The sequence below is a fragment of the Sceloporus occidentalis genome, unplaced genomic scaffold (assembly GCF_023333645.1).
Source record: "Sceloporus occidentalis isolate IW3139 unplaced genomic scaffold, rSceOcc1.0.p SCAF_1, whole genome shotgun sequence".
NCBI classification, from domain to species: domain Eukaryota; kingdom Metazoa; phylum Chordata; class Lepidosauria; order Squamata; family Phrynosomatidae; genus Sceloporus; species Sceloporus occidentalis.
The window spans coordinates 155,259,978-155,283,925 of record NW_028316981.1 but is presented as its reverse complement, the minus strand read 5'-3'; the positions used below and the strand labels follow the sequence as shown (position 1 = coordinate 155,283,925).

The 23,948-nt window shown below is 40.3% G+C and overlaps 1 protein-coding gene across 7 annotated transcripts in view; it reads left to right on the top strand.

The window, feature by feature from the left end:
- Positions 1–23,948, top strand: part of STXBP4 (syntaxin binding protein 4) — a 178,970-nt gene that overhangs the window by 57,770 nt on the left and 97,252 nt on the right. For all 7 annotated transcript variants that reach the window (XM_089478426.1, XM_089478455.1, XM_089478435.1 and 4 more), the window contains 4 exons: positions 750–846; positions 1,745–1,857; positions 3,237–3,326; positions 16,528–16,593. In XM_089478426.1, the coding sequence (XP_089334552.1) occupies positions 750–846; positions 1,745–1,857; positions 3,237–3,326; positions 16,528–16,593 (366 nt within the window). The remainder of the gene's footprint in view (positions 1–749; positions 847–1,744; positions 1,858–3,236; positions 3,327–16,527; positions 16,594–23,948) is intronic.

Below are 23,948 nucleotides of genomic sequence, written 5' to 3'. Positions count from 1 at the left end.
GAATATTAATGTAGCAGACAGCCCTGCCATGTGCCCTCCTACTAGGCTAGCTCAAAACATTTTTCAACCTGAGATGAAGAACAAGATAGCACTTCTACCCACTCTAAATATAAAAGCTGACTGGACTACTAATTAAATCTGTTTTCCTTGCTGATGATGGAAATAGATCAGTGATGATGCACTGTAGAATGAATGTTGTTTGACACCACTTTAAGTGCTGTAGCTCTATCCTTTGGAATCCTGGGATCTGTAGTTTTGCAAGGCCTTTAGCCTTCTCTGCCAAAGAGTGCTGGTGTCCCACAAAACTGCAAATCCTAGAACTCCATAGCATGGAGCCATGGCAGTTAAAGTGGTGTCAAATTGTATCAAGCCAAATGGTACACAGTTCTCTCTTCCATTTAGCATCTCTCTTCACTCTGCCTAATGGTTGGGCTGTCTGTGCATGCCTAAATCATCAGCACAAAGTGGGACAACCTTCTTTCCTTTCTCCATGGCAAAGAAAACACTTAAAATATATTTTTCCCTTGGCATGCTGATTTTCTACATGTAAGTAGTAAGGGATCATGCAGACATGAGAACCTCCCCTGTAAACTGTTTCTGACTCTGGAGGATTAAACGTACTGCTGCAAGACAGGTATTGTTTGCAATGCAGAACTGTAGAGCAAAATGTGATATTTATCATCTTAAGAGAAAACAGTTGAATCCATGTGATTTTTTTTCTATCTTTTTCTCACAACAAATTCTTCTAGGCTTTGAATTACCTTGGGATTCAGCCTTCAAAAGAACAGCAAGAAATTCTAAGGCAGCAGCTTCCTAAGGATTTTGAAGGAATGGTGTCTTTTGGAGGTAATCGTTTGAGGACAGTTCTTACACAGCCTAACAGGCAATAATCTCTCTCTGTGTGTGTGTGTGTGTGTGTGTGTGTGTGTGTGTGTGAGAGAGAGAGAGAGAGAGAGAGAGAGAGAGAGAGAGAGAGCGCAACTTCTTTCTAGTGATGGTTGCTGTGATAATAAAGGCACAGTTTAGTTTTTACAGGATGTTGTGTGTGCTGTTTGCTTGGAGATCTCTGTATAATAATATTCAGGAAACATATTCAGGGGTATCTGTGTTAGCCTTGTAATAAAACACAACAAAATCCACAAAAGAGGGATACCTTAATTGAGCATCCAACATGCATAAAATATATCATGCAGATCTTCAAAGTTCTGCTCTCTTCAGGCAAAAGAGGCTACAAAATATACTGAGATTTTACGATTGTTACTTTTCTTCTCCTGTATGATTTTTAAACATCTTTTGCCCAGTAAAGAAGCAGTGGAGCATTTTGTATAATATTGTGATTTGCTTTTTCATCTGTGTTGTGCTTTCATGTTTTATAGGCCAATACAATTTTCTTACTTTAGAGCACAGATGGGCAACATGTGTCCCATTGGCTGTACCTTGCTGGTCTCTAACTGTACAGGCTCCCTGGCCCTCTGATAAACATAAGATCTTGCACCATATCAGTTAGTGGGTAGTGTATAATGGGGATTGGAAAAGTTACAATCTTGGACTCCAGCTCTCAGACCCTGATAGCCAATCATGCATTCCATGCTAGTGAATGATATGAGAAGGCAGAAAAAATAAAGTTGCAGACTTGGCAGAAATGATAAATGTTAAACTGGCAGCAGGTAGTTGGGTGAGAACTAAAAATGGATGACTTTGAAGCTGATCCTGCAAATCTATACTAATTTAACCTCTGTTTCAGATTTTGTTCAGGTGGCAAGAAGTCTGTTCTCTTTACAGCTGGATGACACAGGTGGGATTCAAGGATCCACAAGATTTACTGCCCATGAAATTGCCAGATTATTAGATTCACAGGTAAATAAAGTGGCTCTTTTCTGGTATTCTGTATTCTTAACTGTCATAGGCATAGACTTATTTACGTTAAGTCTATTCATATTATTAAAATCTTACTTTAACTAATTTACATGCAATTTCATAACTTTTCTTTCAAGAACTTCAGAAAGGTATAATACCCAGACATGCTTGTAACTGGTTATACACCAGTTGTAATAGGTTTTTGAGGCTGTTTTACAGGTCTAGTGATTGCTTCCAGCTGGGTGATTAATAAATTAACTAAGAGATTGTGCAGACGGGCAGCTAAATGCTGCCCGTTTTTGCCCCAGAAGGAGGCCGCAGCAACCACACACCACGGCCTCTGGAGGGACCAAAAAGAACCTGCTTCTGGGCAGGTTCTTTTTGCATCCCAGAAGGGGTGCTATAGACCCGCCCGTGTGCCATGATGATGCCCCTTGTGCACAGCATCACTTGGGCGCTGCGCACGATGAGCGTCATCATGGCACACACCATGTAAATCGGCACGTGCCAAGATCGCGCCCAGGCAGTGCGGTGAGGACTCGGAACATCTGGACGCTCAGCCCTCACCACACCTACAGGCCGGCACAAAGTGCTGGTCTGTAGAGCCCCTGAGTTTGTTTATTTAAAAAAATCCATTTTCTGGGGAAGCAAATTAGATCCCAGTCATAGCAGGGGCTTTTTAGTGATGCCCTGTTACATCTAACTCTCTCCTGAGAGAATGCCAAAAAATGTCTTAGCAAAGGCTGGTTTACAGGGGGTAGAGGGTGTATCAAGAAGAAGACATGACTATACCCCCCCCCCCAACGCACACACTTTCATGAAAAATTTAAACAATATAGAAAGAATGGGGAACTTCAGTCCCTGGGGCCAAAAACAACCCTTCTGGAATCCTAATCTGTCTGTCCAGTGTGCTCTAGATGGTCATACCTCCTTCCTGATGACACAGTCATTTAGTGATTTCCCAGCTTTTAAATGAGTTTTTCCTCATTACAAAAGCTTAGAATCCCTCTTCTAAAGCTTGATTATTGTAAATAAGGGCTTTTAGCTAAAATATTCTGGGATTGTTAGCCCTACAAAAATCAGTCTGCCATTTGGTAATGAATTAAGACGTTAATAAAATATAAACAGAAGACAAGATTTCTATTTGCTGAATTTAAAAAAAAATAAAAATGCTTTGTTTTGAATTGCAATTTTGCAATGGTGATTTATTTGCACAGTAGGAAGATGTTGGACTCTATATTTACAAGATTAGAAAAAGCCTTGGTAATTGCCATTGTGATGAAGGGAAGTGATCCAGTTATTTTTCTAGTAAATTCATGTGTGTCCCATGTGTTCCCAATCACCCTCCCCCTCCCATTCTGATATCCCACTGCATACAGCCTGTATCCTGTGAGTCTTTGGAAAACGACGAGACAGAAGAACTTAGAAAAGAGCGAAATGAAGCTTTGAAAAAAATATGCAAATTAAAGGTAGCATTTTGTTTTGCTATTTTAAACCTCTGTTGAGATTTCACTTACTTTAGACATCTCTCTAAAGCGTCTGTGAGTACTGCTTGTCAGAAACGTGGGGTATGACTAGAAAGATTAAAGTAAATTTAAAAGGGACCTGGCCACTGGAATTTCTGTATTCCCTATAACAGGGGTAGGCAACCCTTTTGAGCCGGGGGCCGGGTTGCTGTCCCTCAGACAACTGGGGGGCCGAAGCCAAAAAATAAATAATTAAATAATTTTTGAAAAAATTAAATATATAAATAAATCAGGACAAATGTAGGACAAAATTTTCAAATGGAAGACACTTTTTTTAAAAAAATGGAGGACACATGAAAAAATTTGCTGATTTTAAAAAAAATGTTAATATAAATGCATGTTTCTGAGGCTTCTATAGACAATTGCCCCCCAACGGCCCCGGCGGCAATCAGCGGCAGGACCGGGCTGGGGCCGGTCCCAAGGCCTCGTGGGGCCGCATCCGGCCCGCGGGCCGCAGGTTGCCTACCCCTGCCCTATAATAATACAATATAATATAATTTTTAACCCCATGTCCCTTGAGGAGATGACCCCCCACCCAAATATTGGCTTCCCTGTGGCCAAAAGTGAAACCAGAAATGATTTCCAATTTCCATTTTTGATCATTTGTGACCTATTTTCATGGTTTTGGTATAATGGATGTTTGAGGAGAAGCTACTTGGCATTTCACCAGTCACTGATGCTTGCTAGGGTGGGCTTTTGCCATTCTAAGGGTAATTCCCTGCAGAGATTTCTGAGGTCTGGGGGCTGTAAGAAAGTCCCTGAAATACAATCCCACCCTTGCCCCCAACTCCAGATTATAACCTTGAAGTACCCTTGAAATCCCTGGCCAAAGTATTTATACTGCAGCATTGCTGGCTTATGGACTGTAGATTATGTCCTTTTAAAAATAATAATAAATTCATGCATCCACTTGATTTTTATGAATACATAGGGTTAATTCAGTGATTTAAATAAATAAATCCAGAAAAGTCACTACCCAGAAACTTTTGCCTGGTCATCTGTTTTAGTGGTAGAACGAACCAAGTTTTGTAAAGCTTTCTTGTCAGGGGTGTGTCTGTTATAATGGATTGTCCTTGAGAGATTAATTAACAGATAAATACATTTTATTTAGTTCTTTCTCTGTCTTTATGAATTAAATTATCAGTTTCAATCAGCATATGTTGGTATACTAAAAAAAATCACAGTTGTTTGTGGAGAAAAAAAAGATTCATTCATTATATCTAGATATTGTCTGCTATGACACATACATGTGTCATCTCAGCAGAGGCATTCCCCTGTATTAGAGGAAAGGGATGTTAAGGAGGCACTTGCCAGCCATGACTAGTAAGCTTAGAATTTAGTGTGGTAGTCTAGTGTGGCAGTATACTAATGAGTTCCAGGTTGCTTTCTGTGAAACTGATTTGAGTGAGCCAGGCCAATGGGGGAGGTGTGGAAGCAGTACAAATTACTGGGCCCAGTTATCCAGAAAGGGGCTTACTCAATTCGTTTCAGTAAACCAGTCTCCTGGGGCTGTACAGATGGGTGGCATGCAGCCGCCCCTTTACTGGCCAGATCGTGGCCACAGCAACCATACGCTGCGGCCCCGATCCAGCCTCCAGATAATGCAAAAAGGAGCCGCCAAAAGCAGCTCCTTTTCCCACTCTCCAAGGGGCACCATAGCCATGGCGACACAACTTAATGATGCCCCTTTGGTGCTGCATCATGTAGATGCAGTGCTGGAGTCACTTCATCATAGTGCACGCCATGTAGACCAGCGTGAGCCAAAATGGCGCCCTGGGGTAGGGCTAGGGAGCCCAGCATGCAGACGCCTTGCCCTGGTTCCGCCCACAGGTCAACACAAAGTGCCGGTCTGTATAGACTCTTCTGTATTTTAATAGCAAAGCTTTATTTCAATAACCAAAGAAGTTAACAGTATGAGTTCTGTAAACAGAACTACCATAATTCCCAGCCGCAAGCAAAGAGTAAGCTGTGCACCCACCCTTTAGGTCCATGTACTTTTCCCCTATTCATTCATAAACAAAAACATTTTTATAGTCAGTGTTAGTCACCTCCCACCCCTCTAATACAAAACTCTTTCAGGCCCTTTCAAGCTTCCCATTGGCCTGGCCTTGGAGAATGCCAGTACCACTATCCTCCTTTACGTATCTGTTCATTACCCAGCTGGCAGTTGTTTTTCCTTATGCAAACATTACAGATCTCATTGGCTATACCACCAAACCCCTCTTACAGATTTATAACAAGTTAATTATACTGCTACCATGCTTGTATTCAAATTCAGCAATTGTATAAGGTATAAGCATAAACAATAGCATTACCAAAGGATAAACAGCAAAGAGCAAAACAGCTAACTACTTATATGGCAAGATCTGCCAAATTCCTGACAGACCTTGGCTATGATGCATATACTGTATATACTCATGTATAAGTCTAGAAATTTAGGTCGAAAAATTGACCCAAAAAACTTGAGTCGACTTATCCATAAGTCAGTGTAAGTAGTGTATCTTAATTCTTATTTAAAAGAAGGAACCAGCTCCTGGTGAAAAGCAAGATTATAATATGTGAAGCACCGACCCTCTCTATTCTCTCATCCATCCACCCTTAAAAGTAAGCACAAAGAGCTATGTCTGCTGGAATTTTATAAGTTCTTTGACATTGTTTTGCTTTGCTCCATCCTTTAGATCCTTTGCTATATGCCCCTAAGTTTTACCCTCGACTTATCCACAAATCATAGCAAAATCCATAATTTTGGCCCAAAAACTTTCCCTCGATTTATACATGAGGTTGATTTATAGTTGAGTATATACGGTATGTTTGTTTTTCTCAGTTAGTGTCATTACTTATCCCATTCTTTTTAGCATCCTTTGTAAAATCAGTGTATTTCAAAGAAAATAATACTTACATACAAAATTCTGTCAGTTATCAGCCAGTATAGACTCTAATAACCAAAAGAGCTGCTAATCATACATTAAGAATGGAGTACAGTTATATTTTAACCTAATTCTCAGCAAAACATCTGTTCCATGTTTAGTGCATGAACAGTTCTGAATAATGGCTTGCAAAGTTGTGCCATAAACTAAGTATTTCCAAATGAGAAATTCTGAGGGTGTGTGTGTGTGGGGGGGGGGGGGGGACGGGGACGGGATGGGACTATTCACTCAGTGGCCCTGAGAGCGAATTAAAAAAAAAATTCTCAGTCCTACCTCACAGAACTGTTGTGTAAATAAAAGAAATGAGGGAAATGCAGATGCTGCACTGAGTTCTTTGAGGAAATGGCAGCCAGTGGCTTCCATGTCAAGGATGTGGTGAATCCACTCGTGATTTTATTCCAGCTTTTAAAGAAATGTCCATGACACCACTGGGACACAATAAGATCTACAAAGCATTTTAAATGGTGTCCAAATTCACTACCTTTTTAATGAGTCAAAACATGTCTGTTTATTGATTAAATTAATTAATCAGCTTCATGTTGTATCTCTAGTTTCATTCAGTTATTAATTGTTGCTTCCGAATTTCCACATGATTTCCTTTCATTCTCCTCATTTATATTTAAAACCAAGCCTGAAAAATAAATGATGACCTGACTTTTGTCTACTTGGGAGGTGGGGATTTTCATTTAATTGCCCAGTCTATAAAACCAGTTTCTTATAAATCCCATGGAGAAGAACTTCCTAGCAATAAGTAAGATATAGATTTCTATTCTTGTACAAGTGCTTTGAGGGGGAAAAGTGTAGCTGTTAAAGCTGTTACTTATTATAGTCATTCTTTAATTTTCTACTGACAGAAGGTTTCCCACTCCATAATTTATGTTTCAGTAGTGCTCTGCCAGCTTCATGGAATAATCACTACTCCTGTGTGACTGCCTGCAGTAAGACTTAATTTGTTCAGTAATAATACAGCATTTCTGATTATGTCCCTTGAACATGTCCCCAAGATAAAATCTTTGTAGACTTCTTCAATAAGCCTTTGGTGCTTGTGTCAAGTGTTACTGCCATTGCTACTGACTATAGCTGAAGTGCTGGGTTGCTTTTAATTTGTGGCTACATTGTTTTAATTGCCATTGTTCCCACACAATGGATTGAGGGGTTTATTTCCAATTGGATAGGATTCAGAGAAAATATACAGCTAAACTTTGTTGGCAAAGTCAAATGGGAGTTGTAGTCCAACACATCTGGTGGGCATGTGGAGGCCATTCTTGCAAAGGGGAGGTGGAAGGAATGTTTATAGGACCATCACATTTCAGGAGATCTCACTCAGGAGCACATAGATCAGGAATGGAGAACATGTGGCCTTCAAAATGTTGTTGGGTCCTGAAAAAGAATCTCTCAAAATGTGTTGAGCTAATAAAATCTGCTTTCTTAATGCATCTTGGCTTTGACTACTTTCCTGCACTTCAGACATTTGCTTCCTTTTTTCCTACTTTTTGTTCCCATTTGCATCAAGTGAAGTCTAACAGAGATTCTGAACTAATTGGGACATTGCATTCAGTGAGATCCTGGCTAAAATGTACATTGCTCTCTCTTGTGGTTTAACATGCAGATGTGTGCTTACAGATGTCTCGTTGTCTTAGTCAGTGCAGGGCCTGTACTGTACTGGGGCTGTTTCAACCACATTTAAATCAGTAGCATACCAAGGGGTTATAACCTCCCTGCCCACAGGCCTTCTTGATAGTTAATTCCTCTTTCCCACCTTATTACAGTAAACTGGTATAGTAGCATTGGGAGGACTACTCCCATATAACCTCAACTGTCCCAGTTTAGTAGGAACAGTCCCAATTAATCCTCTGTCATCACACTTTATCAGTTGCTTTTAGAATGTCCCATTCCTCAGCTTAACTTCAGTTGCTCCAAACTAAGTTCAAAATATAAGAGTAATACAGCAAGGGCGAGAAGAAAGGAGAGGTGAAATCCTTCCCTGTAGGCTCCATCAAAAGCAGTCATCTGCAGCCTCACCTAGCTTGTCCTTCCCCATTAATAACTTTTGCCATCTTGATGTTGCTTGGCCAAACAAGTCTCAGTTTTCATCACTGAAATGTTAGAGGGGATGCTCCTACCAAGCCTTCCTTCGGTCCTTCCATCTGTCTTTAATTGTGCTTAAGGAACAAATCAGTACAGGTAACAAAAGAGTTCAGATGAATTTTAAGAGACATGGATTATAGCTTAATTTATCAGATGAGTTTGCCATTAGCCTTAGTGAGGTGATCACCTCAGGCAGCAGGGTGCTAGAAATGGCACACTGATCACTCCTTTCCACACACACGTCCTTGACAAGGCTTCTGCTGCCCTTGAGAGTGGCCACCACTGTTCTGCACAACTTTCCAGCACTGGCCTCTCATGGTAAGGGTATCGATAAGCAGGTAAACAAAACATGTGATAGAGAAGAGTATTTCCCTAATCCCAGTGTAATGGCATAGTTAATTTATAGATATACTCACTTGGAGGTGGATGCAAAAGTTGAAATATTTTTTTAAAAACTGTCCAAACTAACATAAAACACTATAGTAGTGGTAATGAGATATCAAAGAAAGACAACTGCAATGCTGTCATAAACCCTGGGAGGGCTGGTTTAACAAAATCTGTGAGCTGAAACAGGTCTGCTGAGCTGCTAATTGTCTCTCAGGTGTTAAAGCGATACATATTGCTTTCAGGAAAATTGGTTCTGTTGCAGCCAGAGGGTTTTCTTGAAGGAAGAGTTATATTGTACCTGCAACTCTAATGAAAACAGTATGACAATATATGTAGTGTACTAAGAAGTCATCGTCTCTGTTTAAACCTCTTCTAGCTGGAATTTGTTCATATATCCCAATTTATCACAAATCATATATTCCCATATAGGAACTGAGATACATTCACAAATTATCAGCATAATACTGTAATTTGAACCATTTTTCTCATTTTAATTTTTGTGTCCACCTCCGATTGAATATACCTCAGGCTAACGCTTAGCCAAAGATTTTCCTCTACCATTCCTGTGTTTATCTGCTTATCTGTTCTTTGATGTACTGCTCACCCACCAACATCCTTTTAACAACTCGTAACAATCATTAAGATGTATACTTGTTAGCCCATCACTACGCTGGTATACTTTCCATTTCTGTTACACATCACTATTCCACATATGTGTATAAATGTTTGCCAGATAAGGCTGCTCTTCATGCCTCTGAAGAAGTGGGCTGTAGTCCACAAAAGCTGATGCTGAAATATACTTGTAAGTCTTAGAAGTGCTACAAAATTCCTTTTTTCCCTTCTTTCTCTTTTTTTATTGAGAGCAGGAATTTATTGGTGCTACATGTTCCTCCCTTTCATAGGTGGCTCTCATTTACAAGTAAATGGCGGCACAGGTGCCCTTTCCTTCTCCCTTTTGGCTTTGGAGGCACCTGGAAGCATGAGTGGTGGTGCTGCATCCTTCTCCTGTTTAAAGTGGCAGGTGCTGCTTCCACCCTGAGCAGTGGATGGGTAGAGAGCTTGGGCTGACTCCAGTACACAAAGGTTTATGCCAGATAAAACACATTAGTCTTTCCGGTGCTGCCTTCTTTTTGCAGCAGCAGGCTAACACAGCAATCCCCTCTGGAAATCAACACAGATGTTAAGACTAGCCTGGTTCCTTACATTCTTAAAGATAGTCTGACATGGATTAAGAATCTTGACTCATTGTGGAATCTGATAAGCCTCAAGACAGGGATGAGGAACATGTGGCCCTTGAGATCTTGTGGATTGCAGCTCCTGTCACACACAAACACAGTTACATCTGTTAGCTTTAGCTGATAGAATTCTCAATCTAACACCATTTGGAGGAATTTACATACACAGCACATGGCTAGGACCCTCTTCTGTCTAGCACCTGCTGCAATATGTTTTTTGTCTTCCCCTTGTCTGGTATTAAGTCATATACTGCCAAGCCCTTTCATGATGAGTTTTTGTGGGTTTTTCAGGCTATGCGGCTGTGTTCTGGAAGAATTTATTCTTTATGTTTTGCCAGCATCTGTGGCTGGCATCTTCAGAGAATGCTGGCATGGAAGTGATATTTTCATGATTCTTTCCTGTAGCTGGGACTTCATTTTGGATTAGAAGTATTTGCACCATGAGATTATTCCTTTTTGGTCTGGAGTTTCTGATATCATTAGAACGGTTTAGGGAGAATATGGCGGGACACACACCGCCAGAAAGGGCGCCTTCTCGGCACCTCTTTCCTGTGCAGGAGCGCCACAGCATACAAATTGTGCGGCGCTACTGCACAGAAAAAAAGGAGCCCGAAAAGACGGCTCCTTTTTGTGGTGCCACAAAGCGCCAGAGATGGGGCTGGTGCGCTGCAGCTGCGCAGCCCCGTTTGCAGGCTGCGCAGGTGTGATGTAACCATAACACACCGCGTCTGGCAGGCGCACTACATATGTGGTGCCCTTGTCACGTGCAAGGGCTGCCGGGTGTGTGGGCGCTCCGCCCACCAGGCAGTCCTCGCACATGATGAGGGCGCCTCAAACGCCTGTCTATCCAGCGCCTATATGTACTTCCACATTGGGACAGCAATTCCAGAAGGGCCACAAAGCTTACCAAAGTCGTTGATAAGTTTCTCAAGAGATAAGCTGTTACTACTACCAATAAGCAGCAATACTGACCAGTAGTTACCAAAACCTTATCTTCCATGTATTTGTCTAATCCCCTTTTAAACCTGTCCATCTTAATGCCTATCACAATACCTTTGCAGCACTGAATTCCATAGTCTGGAATTCTGTGTTGAGAGAGAATTCAGAGAGGTCTTGGTAGGAGAGGCACACATACCTGAACCTCACTCCCAGTCTTGTAACTTCAGGAGTTATGACTGCATTGAGTGTGTGAATGCCACCCTCATTTACCTAACTAACAAAGAATTTGTATATGTGTATGCCTGTGTGTGAGCATGTATTACACTTGCAGCACTCACTTTTTGTGTGTCACAAACAGATCAGTTTAAGTAGTCTTATCATATAGCTTCCAGGGTCAAATTCTTCATTTTGTTTGCCTCTTTGCCATTCACATGGCAAAGGTATACATTACAAGGAACGCAAAAACTATAAAAACCCCATGGTAGTTTCACCAACTACCTACCTCTGTTTTTGTTGAAGGGGAAGCGGTGTCACAGCCCCTGTTCTTTCTTCATATAACAATCTTCCTTGAACTGTGTTGCATACATTCATTTGTTTTCTCCAAACATTTTGTTTCCTTTATAAATCTGAGCTTTCATTTCAGTCAATTGCAGCCTATATTTTACCAACACAGTCTGGTTTTAAACCCATTAATTAGGCCGTAAGTGAATAAGTATTTTCCTTTCAAACATGTGCACATTCATTATATTACATAGCTTTTCCCATGAGATTTCCACCATTGAGGGCCTTTCAGCCAGGGAAGTGTGGATGTATGTGTGTCCAACCTCTGTGATTGATGTGGCTTGCAGTGACGTCAAGCTGCCAGTTTACTGCTTTAAGAGGCCATTAGGAGGAAAATACCAATAAATAATAGCATGCCAGCTCCATTTATTTTTTAAAAAATAGAGTTAGCACATCTTCATATTCAATGTTGTAAGCTAACTTTCACTCCTTGTTCATGTGACACTCACATGCATAAGGGAAAAAAAGAAAGAAATGACTGACTACTGAAAGGCATCTTTCCTCACAGAAAGGAAGAACAGGGGCAATCAATGGTGGCAATTCTTCCTAGAATGGAACTTATTGCTTTGATAAATAAACTTCTCCTATTGAAAACATGCAGTTCTAACTGATTCATGCCACCACTTTTGGTTTGATAACTGCAGGTAAACCTATGTCACCATGCCAAATAATACCCACATGGCACACAATGAGTGTGTTGGGAGTTTTGTGGTTGTTTTTTTTTTTTTTTTTTTTTTTTAATTGCAGAATCTTGGCATTTCCAAGCCTAGGTAAACATGAAAAGTCATTAGCACCACATGTGAAACTGAAGGGGGGTTGTTTGTTAGTTTTGTTAATTGAATTTGATTTAGGGTTACCAGAGTGAAAAAATAAATTATTTAGGTTAGCAGAGCTCAAGCTGGAGAGAGCTGCTGTTCCTTTAACAGTTATTTAAGAAGAGAGAATTTCTGCAGGTGTTGCTTGGCACGCAACCAGGTAACAAGCAACACCTGCTGAAATCCCCCTTTTTTCACAACTGTTAGTGGTACAGAAGCCCTTTCCAGCTTTTAGTATAGCAGCTCTAAATTGATGGCACCTTCCAAAAGTTACATGATTTTAAGCAAAGGGCCAGTGTCTGTATAATCTGACACAAATTAGGTCCACAGCATCTTGATTTGACACTGTACCATGTTTATCTTTACTGATGCCCTTAGCAGATATTGCAATGAACTGTATTATCTGTTTCAGCATTTGGAAGGCTAGGATCTTTCTGTACCAAACTCTATCCTCTGCTTATGCATGAAAAAAAAACCAACTTTGTTTTTGTTCATGGTTACCTGTACAATTAGAGTAGTGGTTCACTGCCTTTATTAAAGAGGCCATAACAGGCTATTAATGGGCAACAAAAAAAGCAGAGGGGATAGTGAATGAAGCTACCACTTGATTTCATTCATTTCACGCACAAGCTGCCAGATGATAATAATATTTTGCCATTAGCTGACCCATTGATTTATCTCTTGGGTTGATCTTCCTTCCCTCCTTCCTGCTGTTGTTTTTCTGTGACCATAGCACCATCACATCCCAAATTAAAGTTTTCATATTACTGGACCAGATTTTTTACTAATACAAAATATGTTTCATGAGAATGCGAATTTCTCCCCCAGCTGTGAGCAGTTCATTGGAAGACAAACCGTTTCAAACACGTCATTGAGGACTGTGTTAGTATAGTGCAAGGTGGGCAACTTCAAATGCTGTAGGGTCTAATTTGTTTGTGTGTTTCCCCCTCCCCTCCCCAGCCGCCCCAGGGTCATATCAAGCCTGACACTGCTTGGTTTTTTGTTTGTTTGTTTGTTTTTAAATGCAGACCAGAAACATCTGCAAGTACATTTCCAGTTTCAGTAGTTTGGACACCCTAACACCTTATTCAAACCATACTTGATTAATTTTGAAAGCCTTCCTGAATTGCGGGGGGCGGGGGGGGATTATTTAAGGGGAAATTTTAAAAAATCAGATTGGAAGGGATGAAATCAGCAGGTGCACACAAGAGCAGTGGCTCATGGGTCACACTTTGGGTACTGCTGACTGTGCAGTCCTATATGTGTCTATTTAGCATATGTTCAGTGGATCTGAACATTGTTAGAAAATAGGTTTCAGATCTCCCAGTAAATCTATTTAGGACTGTAGCCGTAAAAACAAAGTTATGAATTTCTGAACCTTGCTTTTTCATTCATTTTGTTTTGGCATAAATTCAGGTTGCTTCAACCAAGCCCTACTCCTAGGAGCTTAACCATCTATCTTTAACATTGGGAATGGTCACGCTGATCTACCTTACAGTGTTTGTTGTTCAGATTGTGATTCCTGGCTGTGGTGGTGTGAGGCATATGATGTTAGGGATGATGGGAGTTGCAGCTCTTCTCCTGGCTTTCACTCTCACCCCCCTGGTCAGCGGAAGAACAACCAGTTTGACCAGTAGCTCTGAGAATTGGCTGAAGATGTTTTCCAATCTTCTCTGGAGTCTGCTGGTTCTTGTGCAGCTCTCAAGACACCAGTCAACACAGTAGTCTTCTATAAAAGATCTACTTTTATTCTAATATATACACTATGCACAAAACAATTCACTACTCACAAAACGCACACTACTATACTCCTCAATACCCACACTACTATACTCCTCAATACCCACAAAAAGTTTGCCATACATTATTGCTTATATAGACATTTGTCTCTCTATTCATTATACAGTTGCCACCTCTTGGGCGTGTACATACATTATGATTGACATATCATACTTAGCTCAATCTTTACCTCACATTGCATCATACATTACTGTCCACTCAATGACTTTCAGGTGATATCAATTTGCACCTTTTCACTTTGTCCTTGCCACATGTGTCCTTGGCTTTTAGGAACTTCTAATTACATTATATGCAACACCTATGTGCCATTTCAATTGCTTTTGCTGTGTCATGTTACTTTCAAATACATTCATATACATATTATATTTCTTGTGACTATATATCCCATGTTGCTTTTTCCTGACATATGATATGATATATCTTTAGTAAATGATAGTGTTTATTTTATTATTTTGTTCCACCCTTTGGAGAAAAAGGCATTATAAATAAATATTGTTGTGGTTATGGTTGTTATAGGTTCTGGGTTAGTGTTGTTGCTGCAATTTATGCTCTGGATCCCCCTGTCAATACCAAAATCTGTGGGTGCTTGTGTTGCATTGTCCCCAATGGCAGCGCAGCCACATGGCCATGCCACCACTGGGGACAGCAGGACTCCACTAGCCATCACCCTTTCTCCCTCCTTTTAGCCTGGTTGGTTGAGCCAGTGCTGCCCCAACCACCCAAACCCTGCCTCACTACTCTTACCTGTGGTGTGTGGCAGGCAGCCTCCTCCTCCACTTCCTCCTCCTCCTCCTCAACGCAGGCTTGCAGTCCATGGATGCTTGAATCCACAGAATGGAAGTCTGTGGATAAGGGAGACCTACTGTATTGATAAGTACAGTAGAGTCTTAGTTATCTAAGCTTCGCTTATCCAACATTCCAGGCCCCTCCTTCCCAGGCCTTTCCATTCGGGGGGAGGAAAGTGAAGCCGGGAGGGAGAGGCCTTGGCTTGGGCACAGGCCGCTCCTTCCCAAGCCTTTCCTCCCCACGAACGGGCTCTGAGGAATAAGAAATTATGAGATCTATTTCACATGTCCTCTGATGTACAAATTCAATAACTTAAGACAAGGATGAATAAAGGTGTTTTCAAAAAGATTCCTTTCAGAGGCAGACTGATAGGCATCCTTTGCTGGTACAATCAAGTATCAGTGAAAGGTACAACAGAATGCAGTTAAAACAGTGAGATATATAAATATGTATCTTTTTACCACAACATGATTAAAATTTAAAAAGCAGAAATAATATTTCATTGTCTCTGTGCATTAGTAATGTAAAAATATTCACAAATATTCTGGAGAAGGTTAAAGAAAAACTATTTGCTTCTCAAATTCCAGGAAGCCCTGAAGAGCTGACTCTTGGACTGACGGGGGAAAAATGCATTTCAAGACTTACTGTGCAAAATAAACCTCTTTTTCCTCACAGCAAACATCTATTTTCTGTGAAGGAAATAGCCTGGAAAATAAGGTTTTTACACAGAAATATTATTTTCCCTGGAGAAAATAATATTTGCTTCACACAAAAAATGTTTTTGCACAAAACAATTTTGCACAAAGAAGTCCAAGGCTGTAAATAATGTTCAAAAACTGCATAGTTTTATCATAATGAGAACTAAATTACTAAAAGTACTTATTCCTTCCCTACTGTGCTTTACACATATGCATTCTGTAGATACCCAGTATTTCAACTGGAATGTTGTCCTGCTGACATTTTTGATGGGAAGCCTTGTCCCCACTTCACTGCACACACTCAGAATGTATGGTTTTCATCTTCCAGTGCATCCCTCTTTGGCTGTTGGAGCATCAGCACCATTTAAAACATTATCTTCCCCAAATGCAAAGTAGAAATCTTTGAACAAAATAGCATTGCTATATTTCAATATTAATTTTTCTCTTTCTACTGTTGTGTCTTGTGTGAGTACTTTCTATCCTGTGCTTGCTAGCTGTCATTCTCTTTGTCATTCTTGGAATCTGAAGCAAATCACACAACCAAACACCAGCCAGAAATAATGGTTCTGTAGTTCTAATACCAAATATAAGGAAATGTGAAAAAAAGAGGTCACTGAAAATTATGTGAAATCCTACAAGACTACATGTCTATAAATGGATAGAGGTAGTGTGTCCAATTTCTGGAGGATGCAGATGCAATGAAATGGTATTCTTGGATAAAAACACAAGAATGAACTATAATAGAATCCTCCTTTTCTTAGCAGTTCAAATCATTTGCTGGCTGCTGCTGTAGCAAAAATTGAGAATGCCAATCAGATTTTCTTGAAACAAACTAATATTGAATCAAAGGGCAAAAAAGAGCCTTGGAAGTTACTGCTTAATTAACTTTTCATTCTTTGTACTTATAGGAAGAATTGGCTGAGTCAGAGCGCATGAGAAAGGAACTCGCTGAAGAGCTGCAAACTACCAAGCAAGTATGTGGAATGTCTCTTAAATCTGTGTTAAAACCATGGTGTTAAAGATCTTTTTTCCATAGCAAGGTGGTTTTTTTTCTTTCTTTTTCTCTCCTATGGATTTTTTTCTGTTGACTTTTAGTATAAGTTGCTGGCATAGGCTGTTGACATGGTTTTGCCTAAGCAAGTTCTCCTGCAACATCTCTTGCAACTTCAACAGTTGCAGGAGCTATAGGCATTACATTTGTAAGAATGAAGGGTGGTAGAATGCAAATGGCAGCAGATTTCTCCTTAAGGGGAGATAAATGTCATAAACTGGAAATGGACATGTTCCCAGGGGGATTATACTAAAAAAAGAATCTCACTTAGATCATGAGGTTTATCATTCTTGGTGCTCAGTATTATCACTTTTTTATGCATTGCTGGTCATGTGGCAGTAGCAGTTCCAGTGAAGAAGTAAGAAGAGTAGTTTGGGCTAAATAGTTTGAATCTTACTACAGCCTTAATTTGTAGGTCATGGAGGAGGTTTTACATTTTCAAAATTCTAAACTTATTGGAATGGGTATTGCTCAGTGGTAGAGGATACTCTTTGGGTACCAGACGTCTGTAATAAAAAGGAGAATGCATGTGTTTGTGTCTGCCTTTCTGTGGCTATATTGTGATACTGTGTGAAACATCTCAACATTTGACAGCATTTTTAATTATCATCCAAGTTGCATTTGAGATGCAGAAGGAAATGCAGTAAAAAAAGGACTGTCAATTCATTATTAAAATAATAATAATAATAATAATAATAATAATAATAATAATATCCTTAATATGCGGACATCAAGAGGTTAAGTATCATGAAATGGCAAGACTCCCAGAACGGTTCACTCTCATATCCTGTGAAGGAGAAAGAGGAGAGGTAGCGATTATTACCACATGTGTTCAGGGGTTGCAGATCTGACCTGACATACACACCACTGCCAAAGGCCATACCAGATCTGAAGGAAGCTTGAATCTTCAATCATTTCTTTTCCTTTCCATACTGCAGTAGTACCCCAAGGCCTTATAAACTGTTTCAAAAGTGCATGCCTTGGTTTCTCCGCTGTGCTGAATAAGCAGGATTGTGGCTTGCTAATTAATCAGTTATAAAGATTGACAGTTGGAAAGGTTGGCAGGGTTTGATTGGGAACCAAAAAGGTAGGTCAAACATAACTCATCAGAAATCATGATTGACACCTTAAATTTTGACAGAGCATTTTTGGTTGTCATCTAAGTGACAGAGCCTAATCAAAAAGTCTGAATTCCAAAGGTGGGGCTTCGGGAGGTAAAGCCTGATTGGAGGAAGACAACGGGAAGTCCCATAGATCTCTTTTAATGATTTAGATACAAAGCCTGGCAGTACTGGGGACACTTCAACTTGTTTCTAATGAAAGAAGCAATTTTTCAAGTGACTGAAGTTTGGAACAGCCTCTTTTTGTGATCTAAGGCTGGATTTACACTGCAGCATTAATGCAGTTTGGCACCACTTTAATTGCCATGGATTAATGCTGTGGAATTCTGTGATTTGTGGTTTTGTAAAATATTTTGCCTTCTCTCTCAGAGAGCTCTGGTGCCCTACAAAACTACAGATCCCAAGATTCCATAGGATATTAAAGTGGTATGAAGTTGCATTAATTCTGCAGTGTGGCATCAACCTCAGAGAGATATTGGTTGTTGTGCTGAGGGAGACAGACCAATGGTGTGTCTCAGTTTACGTTAGCTTGATATGTTCACATTGAGCAATAACTTTAGTTACAAAAACCTAAGATTGCAAAACCTATCTCAGAATAAAAGGTGTTCATCTTTCCAGATTTTGTATAAGAAATTTACCCTCTTTTTAAAAAAATTATTAATGAATCCTCAATAAACCTGAACTTTATTTAGGTGTTCTGCATAGTAGGTATATATTTTAAGTGCTGCAATAAATTGGTGAGTGATATCATGAGACAACATGACTCATAGAACCATAGAATTGGAAGAGACCGCACGGGCCATCCACTCCAACCCCCTGCCATGCAGGAAATCCAAATCAAAGCATCCCCGACAGATGGCCATCTAGCCTCTGTTTAAAGACCTCCAAGGAAGGAGACTCCACTACACTCTGAGGGAGTGTGTTCCACTGTTGAACAGCCCTTACTGTCAGAAAGTTCTTCCAAATGTTGAGGTGAAGTCTCTTTTCCTGGAGCTTGCATCCATTGCTCCGGGTCCTGTTCTCTGGAGCAGCAGAAAACAAGCTTGCTCCCTCCTCAATATGACATCCTTTCAAATATCTAAACAGGGCTATCATATCACCTCTTAACCTTCTCTTCTCCAGACTAAACATCCCCAGCTCCCTGAGTCGTTCCTCATAGGACATGGTTTCCAGACCTTTCACCATTTTAGTCGCCCTCCTTTGGACACGCTCCAGTTTCTCCACATCCTTTTTAAATTGTGGTGCCCAGAACTGGACACAATATTCCAGGTGGGGCCTGACCAGAGCAGAATACAGTGGCACTATTACTTCTCTGGATCTATACTTTTATTGATGCAGCCTAAAATTGCATTGGCCTTTTTAGCTGCAGCATTGCACTGTTCATTCATGTTCAACTTGTGGTCTGCTTGGACTCCCAGATCCCTTTCACATGTAGTCTCATGCAGCCAGGTGTTCCCCATCCTATATCTGTGCATTTTATTTTTCTTCCCTAAGTGCAGTACCTTACATTTCTCTGTGTTGAATTTCATTTTGTTAGCTTTGGCCCAGCTTTCTAGTTTATTCAGGTCATTTTGAATGTTGATCCTGTCCTCTGGGGTATTAGCTATTCCTCCTAATTTGGTGTCATCTGCAAATTTGGTAAGTATGCTCCCAATTCTGTCATCCAGGTCATTGATAAAGATGTTGAATAACACTGGGCCCAGGACAGAGCCCTGTGGGACCCCACTGGTCATGTCTCCCCAGGATGAAAAGGTGACATTGTTGAGTACCCTTTGGGTCAACCAATTACAGATCCATTTAACAGTTACTTTGTCTAGCCTACATTTTACAAGCTTGTTTGCAAGAATGTCATGGGAAACCTTGTCAAAGGCTTTACTGAAATCAAGATATACTATATCCACAGCATTCCCTTCATCTACCAAGCTGGTAATTTTATCAAAGAAAGAGATCAGATTTGTCTGGCATGACTTCTTTCTCTGAAACCCATGTTGACTTTTTGTGATTATGGCATTGCCTTCTAGATGTTCACAGACTCTCTGTTTAATGATCTGCTCCAGAATCTTTCCTGGTATTGATGTCAGACTAACTGGACGATAATTGTTGGGATCCTCTTTTTTCCCCTTTTTGAAGATGGGGACGACGTTTGCCCTCCTCCAGTCTGCTGGGATTTCTCCTGTTTTCCAGGGGTTTTCAAAGATTATTGCCAATGGCTCCAATATTACATTTCCAAGATCTTTTAGTACCCTTGGGTGTAGTTCATCATGTCCTGGAGACTTAAATTCATTTAGATTAACAAGGTATTCCTCTATCTCTTTACTTATTCTGTACTGAAATTCCCCTAATCTGTCCTCTGCTCCATTATCCTCAGGTTGAGCACCCCTTTCCTTTTCTTAGAAGACTGAAGATAAGAAGGTGTTGAGTAATTCTGCCTTTTCTCTGTCCCCTGTTAGCATTTTGCCATCTTCTGCATGCAATGGCCCTACCATTTCCTTCTTCTTCCTTTTACTGCGGACATATCAAAAAAAGCCCTTTTTATTCTTTTTAACCTCTCTAACAAGCCTGAGTTCATTCTGCGCTTTAGCTTTTCTGACTTTACCCCTACAAATACCTGTTATTTCTTTGAATTCCTTTTTTGTGATTTCCCCCTTTTTCCATTTCATTAGAAAATATGATAATACTAGGGTTCAGGAGCGTGCAGCAACCGCACGCTCTCGAACCCTAGTACGTATGGGCGGTGCCATCTTGAGATCCAGATGGTGCACAAGACACGTCACCGTGATGCCCGAGGGCGCAAATGGCACCTTGCCGGCATTGTGGGAAATGAGCTCCATTTCAGAGCGGATCGTTGTCATGGTAGTGTGGTTGCTATGGCAGTGATCCGCCCGTTTCTCCTAATCTGCATCGGGCCAATAGTCAGCAAAGTGGAAGGCAGCAGGAATAGAGGAAGACATGATTACGGGGATTGGCTTAATAAAGGAGGCCACAGCCCTGAGTTTGCAAAACCTAAGCAAGCCTGTGACTCTTGGAGGTCTCTCATTCATAGGGCTGCCATAAGTCAAAGCCAGCTTCATGACAATTAACAAGTTGAAGTGATACATAATAGTTCCAACAAACCAGTACTTTGTATCAGCAGTAGTTTATTCTGTATTTTCCCCATTCAGTGTCAGTTTTTAAGCAGGCCATTCTTAATGCTACAGTGACTACCTTTCATCTTCCATTTGCTTTAACCTTTTACCACCACCCCTTTTTTTAAAGTATTTTCTCTGTAATTGAAAGTTCAACTTTGTGATGACCTGAAATAGTCATGAAACATGGTAATTAGCCAACGGCTTAACCTGCCTTAACCAGACCCTGCACTTGAAAAAGATTCAAAAATGTCTGTGGAATAAATTCAGTGCTATTATAATATAGGTACAGTAACTACAGATTTACGATGTCTGCTATATATTAAACATTTTTTAAAACTGTGCAAATAGAAACTTGTAAAGTGTGTGTGTGTGTTTAACAGAGACTTGTTTAAGCCAGGTCATTAAAAGGCATGGACCATTACATTTGGCCCACTGTAACCTTTTGTTCCTTTTTAGTAAACAGAAAATATTTTAAAATTTCTACCATCTGAAAATGTTACCTGGAGGCTAAAGGCATAAGAGAGAGCTTTCAGAAACACTTATCAATTTGTGCAAGGGAACCAGCCACTAGGCATCTTTAAGGTGGAAAAAATGGAGGTTTTGTCTTCATGAATAGGTTCAGATTTTCAGGCTGCACTTTTGTTCCCATTTACCTGAGTTGAAACACCACTGAGCTCAATGGGACTTCTGAAGAGACCTAAATGGGATTTTCTGTACATATTAACATCAACTAAAACACCTGAGGTGCTTTTTACATCCTAATTTCCTAAAGCTATATGAAAGCTCTTTAGAATTTATGTTATTGTTGTGTAGTTTCTAGTCATTTCCAACTTATTGTGATCCTAAGACAACTCCATCATGGGGATTTCTTGGCAAGATTTGTTCAGAGGAGGTTTGCCATTGGCTTCCCCTGAGGCTGAGAGCATGTGACTTGCCAAAGGTCACCCAGAGTTGTAGTCCAACATTCAAACCACTAAGAAATACAATTAATACCTAGGTACAGAGTTGGGTTGGGGAGAGAATTATATTGTAATATATAAAGAGGGGCATGAAAGGGATTCTTACCCCATGAGAACAGAATTTTTTTCTCCCCAGACCAGGCAGCAGACATACTCTGATGTAATAACCTGATATTGTGTGGTATGGACATAATACTCTGGTAATAATAAAATACACCTCACTTTCCATCATTACAGTGTGTGTGTTTTCTTTCTTATATACCCATGGATCTTTGTTTATGAAAGTGTTATGTACGTGTATGCTGCATTTCCAGTAGAAAATGATACATAAGACTCTCCCTTCTTTTTTACTGTGAGACTAATTGAAAGAAAGAAGTTGGCAGCATGAGCTTTTATAGATGTAAGTCTATGAAACCTCATGCTGACAACTTCATTGTTTCAGTTAGTCTCAAAGGTGCTACAAGATCTCTCTACATACTATATCTTTGAATTCTTTTTTTGCTGACAATTAAACAAACAAAAATAAAGCAGTACTTAAGAATGAATTTGGGTAAATACTTGTGAGCAAAATCACCCCCTGCCTACTCCTGGGGTGTTTAGCTCTACAGCAGTATTTAAGGGGCAAGGCATAGCTTTGCTGCCTCAGTGAGGACTGGAATTCTGATGGAGATCTGACAACAGACAAGAAGAATACAGATCCCAATCACAGCAGTAGAGTACTAGAACCTATCCTTAAAGCTGAAAAGCTACCATCAAGTGGTACAGATACAGTTTGCATCCACAGCTGGGGGTGCCAGCTTTCTTGAAGGGGAGGAAAAGGCAAATTCACAATTCGAAGCAGGTAGAAATAGAGAAACACAATGCAGCTTCTAAAACAGGTGAGGTATCCATAGTGTAGCCCATCTGGTGGTAGAAGTAAAAAAGAGATGTTTCATTGCAACATCTGCTCCATCTGGAAAGGCTTCAGTTTCTTTGGGCAGGTTTAGAGATAGATACATTCAAACAGACATTAGCCTTTATTCTTAGGCAAACTGCATGTTTGTTATTTAATATAGCATCAAGATGGTTTTTAAGACCCAATACTAGTATGATTTTTAGATGCAATTTTTCACTCTTCTCTCCAGGTAAATAAGCATAATTGAGCTCTACCTTCAAGGAAGTGTGGATATTACATGTCACATTTTTAGGACATGTTTACAGTCTCATTAAGATAGCACATTTCTTGTTCGAAAAAACACTCTCAGTAATGCTCCGTCTGGAGGTCTGTGCTGAATAATTTAGCAGTCACACAGGAAGATGATATGTGTAGGAAGAGGATTGTGATGTGTAAACAGTGTGGCAAGGTCATTTAATTTTTATCTTTCTTCTTTGCCCTTTTCACCTGAGAAATGTTGGATGCTGTCTTAGATGGCAGTGGCTTTCCAGAATTTCAGGGAAGGTTGTTCTTCAGCCTGGCTTAGAAATGCCAGGAATTGAACCTGACCCCTACTGTGTGCTAAGCATGTGTACTATAGTCCCTCCCTTGTCTTCTCTCCTGTCTGCCTAGCTTAACTAATCATAATAATACACATTCCTGCTTTGTCAGGCTAGGGGTGTAAGCAAAATTAGGAACAGGGTTTTATTATTGAGGGAGAAAGCCTAGAAGCTTGGTAATCTTTCTAATGTTTTTACATTTTAAAAAAAAATCCTTAATATGTTTGCCAGCCTGCAATTTAGACTATAGTCCTATGATCCAGCAGGTACATGGAGTTGTCCCTGGGATCATAGAACAGAATGGGCACACCTCAGAGCTCAGGGATCTGCACCAAGTAATGTTTGGCCACTCCAGGGTGAAGTATGCAATCAGGCCTATCATCTTGGGTAATTTTGCATCAATCCTGGTTGCCTTTGGGAGTCATTTTGGGGTGGATGTCTGCTGATTTGGGATGGAGCTGGAGCTAAAACAGCATTTTGAAATTGCCTAGCTGTCTAAAACCACATGGAGGTAGAGTTACAGAAGAATGTGTGTGTGTGTGTGGGGGGGGGTTACAAGGGCTTGGGTGGTCAGTGGGATTCTCAGTAACCCCACTC